Below are 15,876 nucleotides of genomic sequence, written 5' to 3'. Positions count from 1 at the left end.
TATATATATATATATATATATATATATATATATATATATATATATATATATATATATATATGTATGTATATATATATATATATATATATATATATATATATATATATATATATATATATATATATATATATATATATATATATATATACAATGTTGAGACGATTTCGGAACCTTGAAAGAATGTGTGTTACAACGCTGAAACCCCTCTCCACAAGATATGACGTTGGGACAACGATGAGAAACGATTGCCTCTTTCCAAAGTGCAGGAAATTTGCAACAAATTGCTGCTCTCAATCAGAAATCGTGATACCCTTCCCCTCGAATCGGGGTTTTGTGTAGTCGAAATCATTTTGCAGTTCAAGCAGTTCATCGTGGGTGGTGGATCCAGGCAAATCGTCAATATCAAATTCCTATGGACTCAGGATCCTTGCTGGCATATCGAGTTCAAGGAGGTCCTGGAAGCGATTTCTCATATCAACTTCATTTTTTTTTTCAATGTGATCTGTGAAGATCCGAATGTTGTCATCAGATATATGCTCTGCCATGTCTTTGAGGTTTCGATATTTAATTTAATGAAGTCACTCCAATAGAGGGGAGCGCCTGTAAATAGGAAGAATTGCTAGGAAGCTGAATATAGCAGAGTTGGCTTGGATCATGTCGACGTCATTACCTTGTACCCGTAGGTTCAGTTCGTTGAATTTTCCGTAGACACCAGACAGGTAAGATGCTTTGTCTTTGGTTTCGTTGGGCTGGTCGGCCGTGGGAGAATTGATTGACTGTAAAAACTCGACAATAGAGTTAAAATAATCGAGCAAGACAGTTACCTTAGAGAGCCATCGACTCTATGTGTGGAGCAGTAAAATATTGAACCCCTTGTCATTTTCCACTCATAGCTATTTGAAAAGGCGCGAATTTAGCATTTGCGCTTTTAACTGTTCATGCAATGGTTGGGTAAAGTTTTTAGTCACACGATGATTTCTGTGCATCACACAATGTACTGATAAAATGCTTGGCATAGCCTCTTTCAAAAATGCTGTAAAGCCACGCCTGCGCCCTACCATGGCAGCTGCCGCATCTGTGGCACACGCTACAACGTTTGTGATCGGAAATTCCCATCATCGAAAAAATCGCGAACAGTTTTTTAGTATTGCCCTCTTAGTGTCTGTAGTTAAAGTTCATATAAACAGTCAAACACTTTACAAAGGCTTTGAATGTTATAAGGAAGAGTTGGATAAATTATTCGAGAAATCTTGGGTTACAGAAAGGTATGTGGTCTTTGGAAACCGATAATGCTTACACAAACACATGATCCCATTGAAAGATAAAGTTTTTTCAAAGTCGTAGAACACCCCTTTTACAGTTCCGAGTGAGCTTTTCCTTTTCTTAAGACTTACGAGACACCTCAAGTGGGCAAATGTTGGCAGTGTGGTGAGGAGAAGTCGTAGGTGACTCGATGGTGTCGAAATTTTTCACTTGAGTTATTATTATTATTATTATTATCATCATCATCATCATCATCATCATCATCATCATCATCATCAAATCATTATTATTATTACTATTATTATTATTATTATTATTATTATTATTATTATTATTATTATTATTATTATTATTATTATTATTATTATTATTAATGTTGTTGTTGTTGTTGTTAGCATTATTATGGGCTTATTTTTGCCTTGTGCGGCAATGTGGTCTTGTGGTATGTTATTCGGATACGGATCGAAGGGTCCTGAGTTCGAGCCTCGCTCAGCACATAGTTGAGTAATTGGAAAAAGTTCTTTATTCACATTCTCTCAGCGTACTCAGGTGTAAAATGAGTACCTGATCGTTAACAACATTATCTCTGTCGGAAATAATTGTTAATATCGCCTAAAAGGCGAAATGTCCCGTTCTCCATGTGACATGTTGTTGTCTTTCAGTGACCCCTTGTAAAGCGCGTTGAGTATGTTTAGTGCATGTTGCGTTATTAGAAAAAACATTCACAATTTTTTGTTGTATTGTAAATACTCTCAAAATAATCTCCATCACAACAATGTTAAATCGGGCCCATAATTGTTCTGGGTCACCAGACCGGCAAAAATGAGGACCTTGCTTTATGTATTGGCCTATCAACAATATCCCCAAGGCTCAAGACATTGTGCACGTTGTATTTGATCTTTTCGCCTCGTCCATTGTTTCGTTTATGGTGTAAAATTTGTTGCAAGATTTTGGAGTCTTATTAAGTACTGAGTACTGCTATCGTTTAGCACCCATCCCGGTAAAAAACAATGGCGGGACCTAAGAAGATAACAAAACAATGAATAAAAAGCTAAATCAGCAGGGAAAATACAACTTTTCCAGCGATTTAGTTTAAACACAAAACTCATCGATTCATCATAGCATTATGAGAGTCTTAAAACCTGCATGGATTTCTCATGATGGTTAGTTGAACATATTTTGTTGGTTCACCTATCGAGTATCTCACTCAGTCTCAGATTGTCAGTGTCAGTTGTCATTTGTCAGTCAGCAGACACTGTCACTGAACTGAACTAAAATTTGTTGACATTGTTCACATTGTCACTGTCTAAATCTCAATCACTGTCCATGTCATTAGATTTCGATACGGGTTGACTAGCAACTGTCACTCGAGAGTAGGCCTAAATGGCTTTCCCCGCCAGAGTCCCAGTCCCACCTCACCAGTCAGGCATGTCTGCTGGTTACTTACTGTGTACTGAATGTAATCCCCACTGCCTTGCATTCAGTAGGCAGATTGATATTTTTTCAAAAGTAAAAAGTTAAAATTCATTTTACATAGACAGATATGCCTTTGAAACCATTTAATATGGTATCTTACTTTAATTAAGATCTAAGTCTAAGTCTAAGGATAAATAAACGACTCTACGATTATTTAGGCACTTTGTTGACTTTGATTTTGATAACTTCAGTCCAGTGGCCGCCGATAGGCTCATACTATACTGTACTGTAAGGTGATGTTTTTGAAACTTTATTTGCCTTACTGTTTGTCACCTGGCGTTACTTGTGACCTATGACTATTTTGCTATCTGTTATGTTAAGTTAAGATCAAACAGCTTTATTCTGCGATGTATTTCATTCTTAATTCAAATTCCTGATTGCATTTCTCAGAAAGCTAATGAAGTAAAAATTTATCAATTTTTGAATCATAAGAACTTTTAAAATTATGGATATATTTTAATTATACTTGATAATGAAAAATTAACATTTCTTTCACTGAGATTGGTGCTATCTATATATGAGATTCCCCTGTGCATTGAGGAATGTTTTAAGCTCTCTCACATGGAAATCAACTACATAATTGCTGCTATCACTATCACTAATTAACAATGCAAAAAAAATATATCTAAATATTGGTGGTAATTTAGAAAATATTGCTCTATTAAAAAAAAAAATGAATGGGGATAACTTTTTACCTTAATCACTTAAATTTAAATACGATTCTTGTTCTGTAGTGTAAAATGAAAATAGAAATCAAATCATATAATTATATTTGATTAGAATGTTTGCTTTTTATTTTAATGTATGCTCAATCTTTCTCTACAGGAAAGCCAATTTTTTCAGTTGACATCCATCCAGATGGCTCTCGACTTGCTACTGGGGGTCAAGGTAATAAATACATTTGACTCATTTGGAACAAGGAATGAATCATTAGAAAACATTTGATGTAAATTCACCCAAGAGCAAAATGAAGAAATTGATTAGATTAGACTTCAGCATTGTATTTTTAAAAGGTTGATATATTACATCTTTTACATACTCATTACTGATAATATTTATATGCAACAAAGTAACAAAACACCATTTCTAAATATGCAATAAAAGGATACGGCCAGTTTTAATTATATTTTAAATATATTCAAGGTGATGATTATGGCAAAATTGTCATCTGGAACATGGCACCAGTTAGGAGTGAAGCAGCTGAAGAAGATGAGAAAGTGCCAAAAGTCCTTTGCCAGATGGATAATCATTTCGGTGAGTTCAAGTTCAAAGATTTTATTTTTTCCGCACCATGGAACTTTTAGACTTTAAAAAAAAATTGGTTTTCTTGACAGACTTAAGCTTTTGTAAAGCGCTTTGAGCACATTTAGTGGATATTGCGCATTTTAAAAGCTCAATTAAAAAAAATAATTTTTTGGTAAATAATTTATATAAACATTTGACCTCCTCATAATACAGTGGAGCCTAATATATGTATAACAGGTCCGGATAAAACAGGGACCCAGTTATAACAGGGTTTTTTAAAATCCCCATTTTTATCCCCCTCTTTCCTTGAATAACATTTACCGGCATTAGAAGGACTTTCAAGATCCTTATAGGTTATAACAGGGGCGCTGAAACACTCTTAATATCTCCAATTACAATGCATTAGCCAACATGACAGTCTGGTAAGCCTAAGCTAAAGGTAACAGAGCTAGACTAGACATAGTGAATACTCTGTGTGTTTGTGCTATGGGCACTTACTACTATACTTCATCATTTTCACTATAACATGCCTTGCTGCAGGCAGACAGTGTGTAGCACAAAACACACAAACACACATAATATAGACGATGGTCAGCTTGAAAGTGTGTGAGAGAGAGAGAGACAGCACAACAACTGATCATTTCATATATTCAGTGATCTCTTTCCATTGCTTGTAACCTTATGATTGATTGTATCTAGATAATCTTGGTGGCTTAAAATTTTATGTTATTATTGAATTGGTTGAAAACCATGAATTATGAGAATTTAATCGTAACATAAAAGAAAAGCTTGGATCTAATTATATATTATTTATATATATATTTATATTATTTCATGAAAGAATATTTTTCCCTGTTGTTTCATCCTCAGCTTGTGTGAACTGTGTCCGCTGGTCCCACAATGGGAAGTTTCTTGCATCTGGTGGGGATGACAAACTGGTGATGATTTGGCAAACAAGTCGAGGTGCTGGTCCATCTAAGATCTTTGGATCAACAGGAAGTGTTAATATTGTGGAACCCTGGAGGCCAGTTTTCACACTTCGGGGTCACACTGGAGGTTGGTGGTCAATGAGAGATGATTTGTAATACAAGAAAAAGCAGAAAAAGTGGTGTAAATATAATATTGACAGTTACCTACTATCTCTTTTTTTTATATTAATATATTTTGTCCTTTTGTAATTGGGGGTTGGTCCTTAAAATATTTGTAAGGAATAATTCAGCTGTGTGAATTGAATATTAATAATTGCCCACTATCTTTTTTTGTTATGCTGATCTGTTACCTAATGGGGGCCCTGATAGCTCAGTTACTAGAGCACTTACTTCACACTCAAAGGGTTAATTTGAATGTTTGTTGTTTTTTTCCCCCCCTGTCCCCTAGGTGCTTGGTCTGATATCTAGTGGAAAGAACTTAGCGATAGACTAGTGTCCTATCCAAAAGATAGCAAGCAATTGCTATTATCCGTTTCATGCTATAGAAACTGGGATACGCTCCAGCTCCATAGTTCTAATGGCTCTGAAGGACTACCATTATCTAAACCAGAGTTTGTTCATTGATGGATTTGGATAAATAAAAATAAAATTCCCTCTACTGATTCTCAGTGGATACTTGTTATAGGCTTTTTCCACTAGAAAGGATGATATAAACTGGGCGTCACTCTCACTGCAGTGCAGCAAAGTTATGCACCTGTTACTTGTACTTTAAGAACCTTTTTGTACATGGTTTTTACCTATATCTTCACAGTTGTTTTGTTGCATTATTTAGTTTCTTTGGTCCAACGTTTCCTTGCTTTTAAAATAGTTGAAAAAATAAAATCAAGCTTTTGAATTTTTTTTGCACACACAAACAGTTCATTATTTACTAAATTAAAGTAGAAAACTGACTGCAGGTTTGTTTCAAAAAGTACATTTTTCTCCCCGAATCTTTCTCTTTTTGACAAGCACTCTTGTCTTGAGGTTGGCAGCTCTGTGTTTTCTTAATAAAATATGGCCATGTCAATGTCATACTTCTGTTTGTCACAATTTTTTTTGTATTTAGCCTAACAGTGCATTTAGGATGCATAATAGAAGCCAAACTACAAGTTGTGAAAAAAGATAAGAGGGAACATTCAATAGTGAACATTATGGGCTCAAATCCTTTTGCCATGGCTAATTCCTAATTTAATTTTATGTAGTGCTTAAAAAATCACTCTCTACGATAGAGGAGATCATTCCATGACATTACCATTGTTAACCTTGTTCACCTGCTCAAATCCGTTTTCTATGGCCAACACCTTCTACTATAGTTTTATGTAGCACTTTAAAAATCATCATTCCATGTGATAGTTGTCAGATGAAAGAATAGTCTCCATTAAATTGTGTATTAATTATTCACTGTATTAGCCTGCCTTTGAGGTTTATATTTAATGAATGTGTATTATTCTTTCCAGATGTTTTAGACTTGAGCTGGTCTCCTCAAGACGTATGGCTGGCCACATGCAGTGTTGATAACTCCATTATCATATGGAATGCCCTAAAATTCCCAGGTATATAACAATTATTACAATTACAAAGAAAGTGACATCGCTTTGCATGTACAGTGAAAATCTTTAGTTTGTCATGTGTGTGGATGTTTCTATGTGTGTGTGTGCTTTGTTTTTTATTGAGATTTCAATTGACTCAGTCATTGGATATCATTTTATCATCATCTCTGTTGCATCATCGTTGTTTTCAAGTGGCTTGTTTTCAAAATTTGCTTTTGCCTTCAATTTTCAACTTTTTGATTAATTTTTTATTTTCTCTTTTGAACTAATCAAAACCAGAACAAATCACAATGTTGAAAGGGCACACTGGCTTGGTGAAAGGGGTCACTTGGGATCCTGTTGGAAAATATGTCGCAAGTCAGGTAGAGTAATAAATTATTCCTTCACATGTAATGAATATTTGTCATCTTTAAAACAGGCTGACTATACACTGAAGACGAACTTGATCACTTCACAAAATAACCCATCAATGTGAAATTAAATACTTGGTTAATATGATGTGCAATGTACATATGCCATGTTAACAAATGAATTTAAAAAAAAAAAAAGGCAAGGGCTGCATGGCTCTGAAGGACTGTTTTAGGCAGTGATAGATATAGTAAGAATGTTTATACAAAAAGAAGGCATGACAACCAACATATAACAAACACAATGAAAATGTGATTCCATATGGCCTGTTGGGGGAATAACTGAAGCATTGTAAAGTGCATTGAGAGGTCAAGAATCTGTGGAAATGTGCTTGAAGATGCTCACATTTATTTATTTGATCTAATTGAATTTCAGTCCGACGACAGATCTCTCCGTGTTTGGAGGACCATGGACTGGAAACAAGAGTCTGTCATCACAGAACCTTTTAAAGAGGTGAATATTTAGCTTTTAGATTCAACAAAGGAATAATAATATAATATATTTATACACTTTTTAAAAATCTAATTAAAGCCACATCCTAGTTGGCCAATCTTAATTCTTTTATTTGAGTTTGATGACGAATAGAATTTAATTTGAAATTGATTACCATGGTAAAATATAATGTGAATGTAATCCCTTGAATACTATATTAAAAACATAATAGGCATTTGTTATTTGTGTAATCCTTTTAATGTCTCTTATTTACCTGCTTCCTCACAATTTAATCAAATAATTGCCTACTCTATTTATTTATCAAAGATCCATATTTATATTCCAAATTATTTTTTTTATTTTGTTTTTTTTTTTTTAAGATTAAAAAAAAATTGCATTAATTTAATTCATTATCAGTATTAACTTTGGAGATTGGTATTTCTTTCAGTGTGGTGGTACAACCCATGCCCTACGACTGAATTGGTCTCCAGATGGTCATCACATTGTCTCAGCACATGCCATGAATAATTATGGACCCACAGCACAGATCATAGAACGACAGGGGTTCAAGGCAAGCTTGGATTTTGTGGGTCATCGCAAAGCCATTACAGTTGTGGTGAGGCTGAGTTTATCTCTTATTATTGATCTATAGACGTTTTTCTTTTTCTTCCAGTTTTTTTTTTTTACAATAAAATTTTACTTAGATTTTGAAAAATTATAAGTTGATTGCGAAATCATGGTGTCTATTTTCTACTTGATATTTTTGTAAAAGAATCAAACAAAAAATATCATACAAAAGAAATAAAAAAGTCACATCTAACTTGCTCCATCCTGTTAATGCTTGTTACATTTTTAATTATCAGGCAACAAAAAATCAAATAAAAAGAATATTTAGTAAAAAGTGCCTACATTTTAAAAACTTTTTAGCACTTTTTTTATGCTAGATGTTATAAAAATTATATTATAAAATCATTTTGTTTTATTGATTAAATGTATTAAAAATAGATAAATAAACAAAAAATACAGACTTAAACAAAAGTCATAACATTAGCTGTATAAAGTTTTTTTTCACCGTATGTATGATGTCAGTTTTCATATTTCCCAAGTACACAGTCTAGTACCTAAAAATTGATCGCACATTTGCAGATGCTAAATGAAATCAGAGCTCTGAAAATACATGGATATGCTTGTCCATTTCTACAAATAAGTTGGCTATTCAGTTTTGTGAAACGTTGTTTAGTATTTTTGTAAAAAGATAATATATTGCCTCTGTATGCCAAATTTCTTTCAGTTTTTTTTTGTAGTATGATTTTCAAAGTGCTGTTGAGATTTAAAAATTGGAATTCAGTAACCAACCTTGACTTGATTTAATCCTCTTCGCTCCTTGTAGAGCATAGGGCCTCTACAAGCAACTGCCTTCTGCCCTTGGCCATCTTCTTGGTAGCCTCCCAGGTGAGGCCGGCCAGTGAGCGCCTCCATGTCTGTTTTGGATGACCCACTTTTCATGTCCCTTGGGGATTCCGATCAAGGGACTGGTCTTCTTATTGTATGACCGCCCTATCTCCATTTCCTTTTCCTGATTTGGGTGTTGATATGCTTTTGGTTTGACCTTCTACATAGTTCTATGTTGGAGATGTGGTCTTGCCATCTGATTTTCAAAATCCTGCCGAGGCATTTGTTAATGACGGTCTGAATTTTGTGAGTAAGGGTGTTTGTAACCCTCTAGGTTTCCGATCCATATAGCTGAACAAGTTCCACATTGGAGCCAAATATTCTAAGCTTAGTTGCATTAGAGATAGATGTTGCTTTCCATTTGGGCGACAAGATGGCAAAAGTCTGCTTGGCTTTCCTTATTCTGGCTTTAATATCTTCCTCTGTACCTCCTGTTTCACTAGCGTTACTGCCTGAGAATTTAGAAGTCGTTTAATCTTGAACTGGATATCCTGATATGTGGATTGGGGTTTGGTGTTGGTTATTATTTCATATCACCTTTGTGTTTTAAACATTTATTTTGAGACCAACATAAATGAAATATACTATAGACTTAATGTTTATGTAATTTCACCTTAATTTTTTTTTTTTAAAACAGAGGTTCAACCCAAATATCTTTTCAAAGAAATCCAAAATGGAGAAGGTAAGAAAAAGTATCTGAAATTTACATGTAAAATAGTGTGAATCCATACATGAAGGTGGGAATGATCGAACTTTACAAAGATGCAATAAAAAGTAGTCCTTTTGAGACACAGTAAAGCTACAGAGCCCATGGAGTCAGAGTTTATCTCAGTTCCTCATGCTTTTTACAGACAATAATTTTTATTTGCTTCCAATTGGATAAGGCGCTAGTCTATCAGAAAGTACAGATCTGACCCAGTCACCCACCTTTCGCTGGTTTGACAAGGGGTCAGAAATAACCTTGACTGCACTTGGGACTAATACCATTGCCTTTGCCTATGAAGTAAGTGTTTAGTTGTGTTTCATGCTTTAAGATACATTTCTTACCATTTAATTGGTCAATGATGTGATTAATTGGGTTTTTTTCTTTTTTTCATTAAAAAAAATATTTTTTTTTGCTTTTTCAAAAAAGTCAAGTATGTGTTAAAATGCAACTGTTTCAAAATAGTGAGAAAGTTTTAATAGATGCACTACGGTCATTGCTTTTAGCATTAGAATCGCGGGTGGTTGGATAGGAGCATCACCCTTGAATCATATACCTATGATGTTTGCATGGGTGTACGATCCGATAGTGATGTCGTTTCTTCTTCTCTTTACTAGCCTATCCTGCTTCTTTGGTTTGTGATTGTATTTTTGACAGGGGATATTTTTTTTTCTGTAAATCTTCTGCCTGTTTGTTCTTGGTTATTTATAATTTAGCTTATGATATCTTTAGGTTATGATTTTGATTTACATTTGTACTATTTTTGTTAGATTGCTTGTTTTTTTGTTTCAGCTGTCTCTCATATAACCTCAATTGTGTTGGAAGAGACCTAAAGCAACAAACAAACAAACAAAAAGTATTAGAATCATAGTTTTAAATTCCTGAATATGGGCAATGGCTAGTAATTTATACACTTTTTACTTTATTTTATGGTTACAGGCATCCCAATACTCATGCTGTGCTATAGGCAGTAAAGACAGATCCCTCTCCATTTGGGTAAGGAATTTTTAAATCATCTGAAAAATTGAGTGAATCGATTTAGATCATCAAGGATATTTTGTCTCTTGTAATAAATTTTCTCATCTCAGTTCTTAATTGATTATGACTGTTTTGAAAAATTTCCTTTTAAATACATCCCTCTGCTTCACCCATGCAAAAAAATGAACTCCTTTATAGTCATCAGGCCCATTGAATCCGAGTTAATCCCATTTTGAATGGACATGCAATTTATTTGCTACCCTCGGACTAGTCTGTTAAAGTATTTACTCCCAAATCTAATACCTAATTTAGCTGCCCAAATCACTGCAGAGTGCGTCAGTCAAAATAGGTTGAATTAAGTTTGTGAGTGCATGCATGGATATTTGAAATATGTGGCTTTTTCTTCTCTTTGCAAGCTAATGTTGTAAAAACATCCCATCAAAACAAAGATCAGGTATGTATGAAAAGGAGAAGTCAAAAGAATGATTTAGTACATATCCACGGTTATAGATTATAACTCGATTACATTTTCACTTCATCATTTTATTGGAATTGACCTGTTGCTGGCAGTAACTTGTTGATCCTTGCTAGCCAGATAGTATGACCCCATGACCTACTGAAGGCTCTGCACATAAAGAACAGACATTGAACACAAAAGTAGCCCCATTTTTATTTTGAAAATATCAAAGTAGCAATTTAGGGAGCAAGTACTGGTGGTGTAAGTAAAAAAATCTGGAAAGGTGTGTATGAAACAGTGCCAGACAAAGAAAAGAGAAAAATACACAGCCGTGAACTCACTGATAAAATTATTGTTATCATTCAAGTCAGGTAACACTTGAGGGTCACTCAAGTCAAGAATATGATTTGATTCCATATTTGATAGAAAGATGAAAATGATAAATAGGTAAAATAGGTAGAGATAATACTGTAAACATGTCCGCACAGTGGAGAGGGTCGAGTGATGGAATTGTCGCGGAAACCAGAGGGTTTTGTTTATGTTTACCCTCGAGGCGCTTCCGTTCATTCAGTACAATTGTAACGTTCATAGGAACTTTGTAAATCCCCATGGCCTGGTGGGAAAAAAAGTCAAACTTTCGACCAATCAAACTCTATGACTCTTACTACATTTCCTTATCAGGATAATGGAAAATTTCATTTATGTCAAGGTGGTGTCAATACGATGTCAAGGCGCTGAATATAGGTGCCGACGCTAAAGCTGTTAGTAACTTCGTTTGCGCTAAATACAAGGCATTGCCTCCGATGCGGTAATCGTAGCGCAGACACTCTACGAGACTTAACATGTTATGTCACGAGTTATACATTTCGCTTAGATATGTTATGTCACGAGTTATACATTTCGCTTAGATATGTTATGTCACGAGTTATACATTTTGCTCCCTCTAGACAATTTATATTTTCTGGTCAAAATCTTATTATTTGATCACTTTGATTTTCTTTATATTTTCCTTTTGACAGTTGACAGCATTGAAAAGACCTTTAGTAGTAATGCATGAACTGTTTGATAATTCCATTCTGGACCTTTCATGGTGAGTTTGCATTTTTAGAAATTAAAATAGTTTTAATTAATGATTTGTGATCTGCTCTTTTTTATATAGCAAAAAGAAAATAATGAACTTGTTGTTGCATAATATACAAATTATGAATGTTGTCTCATTATCATCTTTATAGCTTGATAAATGCTGATATAACCTAAATGTGTTGCAAGCGCCGTAAAACCCTTAAAAACAAAACAAAACATATTTCCTCTTGTTAGTTTCTCAAAGCATTATTGAAAAGTGACATGTATAAGTCTTTTGCTATGAAATGGATTTGTCGCACCAGCAACTCAGCATTTCTATATTTTTATGTTAATAAGAATATGTATGATTGTTTTTCCATTAAATACATTATTTTCAGCTTTACTTTTAAAAACTGATTTAAAACAAATTATGAATGAATTAACATGTATAAATGGAATTGCTTCTTATTTTTCTTGTATCCAGTGGAAGTGTTTTAAAAAAAATCGATTTTACTATTTTCTCGAATTTTAGCTTTCCCCCCATTAATCTAGTGTAAGAAACTGTAATCAGTTTTCTTGTTTATATTTATATATATATATATATATATATATATATATATATATATATATATATATATATATATATATTTTTTTTCACTTTTTTCACAAGGGGTGAAAATGGGTTGGAGTTGATGAGCTGTTCTATAGATGGTACCGTTGCTTTCATGGACTTCACCATGGATGAGATAGGGCAACCTCTTTCTAAAGATGAAGTGGTATGTACATGAAGCCTTTTTTTTTTTGCTGATTTGAAACTGAGAAAGAAGATGCTGTATATTCACGAAAAATTTTGAAATTATAATTTATAATATATGAGATATATTGGTGGATGGCTAGATGGCCCAGCGAATTAATTTTTTTTTTTTTTAATTTAAAAGTTTTAACCAGATATGTGATGTGGTCAATGCCTGTCACTTTTATTTTTTTATAATATTTTTTTTAGGTATTGTCATCTCATTCAATTTACTTTTGATTAATTTCTCATGACAATACTTGAAATCCTATTAAACTGAGAGAAATGTCATTTTACTTTCATCCAAGGTAGATGGGTCATGCTGTCATCTGTAGCCATCTTGAATCAATGAAAAAACTTTTTGTTCGTATTAAAAAAAAAAAGTCATAGAATGTCTTTCATGAATTTCTGCAATTGTGTTCAAAGAGATTAACTTTAATGATATTTCCAACAACTTTTTCAAAACAGGGTTCTAAACTATAAAGTTGATTATACTCTATCGTAAAATATGATAAAGAGAATGATTTATTGGTTCAAAGGAAATAACTGAAGATTGTGTCTCTGGCCAGAAAAGTCAGTTTTCCCAATGGAAGGTCAATGCTTCAAATATGACTTTGTTCCACTTTTGTCAGTTTTACCCCAAAACTCATTTCTGAATGTTGCTTCTTCCCCCCCCCCCCCCCCCCCATCCTCTTTCACCTCCCTTCATTTCCACAATAGAATGAATAATTGTACTGTTTTCTCAATATTTTTATGATGAGAAGTTTTGGAGAAAAGAATAATATAAACGATAATTAAGTTGTAACGTTTACCATCACAGGTCCACCTAATAGAAAAGATTTATGGTAAAGGCATCTCTCTTGAAGTGGCTGCGTCCAAAGGTAGCCAGATCATCGAGTCGGCAGCCTTGTTAAATCTCCAAGAGGAGGAAAAGAACCGACAAAACCAGAAGAATTCACTGCTGACACCAAAGAAAGATAGCAATATATCCACGCAGATGTCAGCCAGTGGCGATGGATTTCCTTTCAAAGTAAGTGGATAAGGAAAATTCTCTTTATTTCTATGTTTCCAAATAACCAGTCACTAAACTGCTGGTTTGAACATGATAAGAATAGGAAAGAAGAAAAAAATTTAAATGGGATGAATGGTATAGTGCAAGATTATTATTGAGATTGAAGATAAGGGTTTATAAAGAGCTTGCACAGAATAGAAAGCAATCAACGCGTCACGATTACTATTCCAAAAGCAGTAATGTCACAATTTGTTGTCGATAAAACATGATATATAATTTAAAAAAAAATAATTTGTAAAAAAAACAACAAAACCAAAAACAAACAAACAACGACAAACAAAAAGCAAGAACAAAAAAAAAAGGAAACAAGAAAGAACAAACAAACAAGAAACATTATAATGAGGCCATACCTTGAATATAACGGTCCAAATCTCGTAGAAAACTCAGACAAGTCCCTACATGAATGAGAGATGAAAGCTGGTGCTTGGATGCTATTTTTTGCTTCTACGCTTAATGACACACTCCGCTTAATCGACACACTAACCCGAACTCCCGAGGGTGTGCGATTAAGCGGAGTCAACTGTACCACTATTACAACCACTACAACCACATCATCATCATTAGTTCCACTACTACAACCACTAACATCACATAATCATCACTGTTTACCTTCACAATAACAACCACCGCCACATCGTAAATAATTATATGTAATTTAATAAATCAATTTTGTTAATATTTTTTAATGAATTGTAATATTATTCATTGTTACTGTTATTATCATTTCCATCATCATCATCATCATCATCATCATCATCATCATTATCATAACTACAACCACCACCACAAGCACCACCACATCATCATAATTACTATCACTACCTCCAGCAACAAACCATCAATCCTGATCACCACTGATCATCGCATTTTCTTTTCTTTTTTCTTATTTGGTGAATCCACTTTTCCCTCTGAAAACCGTGATTTTCAATTCCCACCTATGCTATGTGATGTTATGCTTGTTTGTTTTTCCTAGCACTCTTACAAAAGAATTCACTACCTTTAGTCAATTACTCATTCTATTGTGTTGCTATTGGTTCTTGGTTGTATGTTTTTCCTAGCACTCTTACAAAAGAATTCACTACCTTTAGTCAATTACTCATTCTATTGTGTTGCTATTGGTTCTTGGTTGTATGTTTTTCCTAGCACTCTTACAAAAGAATTCACTACCTTTAGTCAATTACTCATTCTATTTGTTGCTATTGGTTCTTGGTTGTATGTTTTTCCTAGCACTCTTACAAAAGAATTCACTACCTTTAGTCAATTACTCATTCTATTGTGTTGCTATTGGTTCTTGGTTGTATATTTTTCCTAGCACTCTTACAAAAGAATTCACTACCTTTAGTCAATTACTCATTCTATTGTGTTGCTATTGGTTCTTGGTTGTATATTTTTCCTAGCACTCTTACAAAAGAATTCACTACCTTTAGTCAATTACTCATTCTATTGTGTTGCTATTGGTTCTTGGTTGTATATTTTTCCTAGCACTCTTACAAAAGAATTCACTACCTTTAGTCAATTACTCATTCTATTGTGTTGCTATTGGTTCTTGGTTGTATATTTTTACATTTTTGTACATTTGCATATATGTATATATATATATATATATATGTATACATTGTCGCCATAGATTCTCAACTTTGTGTTTATACATTTTTATGCATGCCACGTCTGTAAACGAATTTCCATTTTTTTGGATGATTAAAGTATATATTATTATTATTATTATTATTATTATTATTATTATTATTATTATTATTATTATTATTATTCACACTCGATTGTGTTGAAATTTATTGATATTTCCCTATTTTAGCCGAGAGACAAACAGATAGAGACTCGCACTCCAGATGGAAAACGTAGAATCACTCCAATTTTCCTTGCACCTCAACCAGAAATCGGGTAATTTTATCAGATATACTCTGATTTGTAACCTTTAATGTTAGAGGGGAAAATGAAATTTTGTAAAAGTGTCTTCACAAAGATATTTAATTTATTATTCCTCTTCCATTACCTCTTT

General features: G+C 33.5%; 1 protein-coding gene across 1 annotated transcript in view; it reads left to right on the top strand.

Annotated features, from left to right (window-relative positions):
• The first annotated feature begins 2,207 nt into the window (after positions 1–2,207).
• The window catches only part of LOC144969093 (protein HIRA-like), a 39,221-nt gene continuing 25,552 nt past the window's right edge, over positions 2,208–15,876 (top strand). The window contains exons 1-14 of the mRNA XM_078908143.1: positions 2,208–2,426; positions 3,565–3,627; positions 3,883–3,993; positions 4,855–5,040; positions 6,410–6,505; positions 6,782–6,864; positions 7,286–7,363; positions 7,791–7,958; positions 9,432–9,476; positions 10,437–10,493; positions 11,952–12,022; positions 12,665–12,770; positions 13,608–13,817; positions 15,673–15,758. Coding sequence (XP_078764269.1) covers positions 2,390–2,426; positions 3,565–3,627; positions 3,883–3,993; positions 4,855–5,040; positions 6,410–6,505; positions 6,782–6,864; positions 7,286–7,363; positions 7,791–7,958; positions 9,432–9,476; positions 10,437–10,493; positions 11,952–12,022; positions 12,665–12,770; positions 13,608–13,817; positions 15,673–15,758 — 1,397 coding nt within the window. The 5' untranslated portion in view covers positions 2,208–2,389. The remainder of the gene's footprint in view (positions 2,427–3,564; positions 3,628–3,882; positions 3,994–4,854; positions 5,041–6,409; positions 6,506–6,781; positions 6,865–7,285; positions 7,364–7,790; positions 7,959–9,431; positions 9,477–10,436; positions 10,494–11,951; positions 12,023–12,664; positions 12,771–13,607; positions 13,818–15,672; positions 15,759–15,876) is intronic.

The sequence above is a fragment of the Berghia stephanieae genome, chromosome 3 (assembly GCF_034508935.2).
Source record: "Berghia stephanieae isolate SIO BIC M18660-M18661 chromosome 3, UCSD_Bste_1.3, whole genome shotgun sequence".
In the NCBI taxonomy this organism is placed as follows: Eukaryota; Metazoa; Mollusca; class Gastropoda; order Nudibranchia; family Aeolidiidae; genus Berghia; species Berghia stephanieae.
Note: the sequence above shows the minus strand (reverse complement) of the source record. Positions and strands in the feature narration are given on the sequence as shown.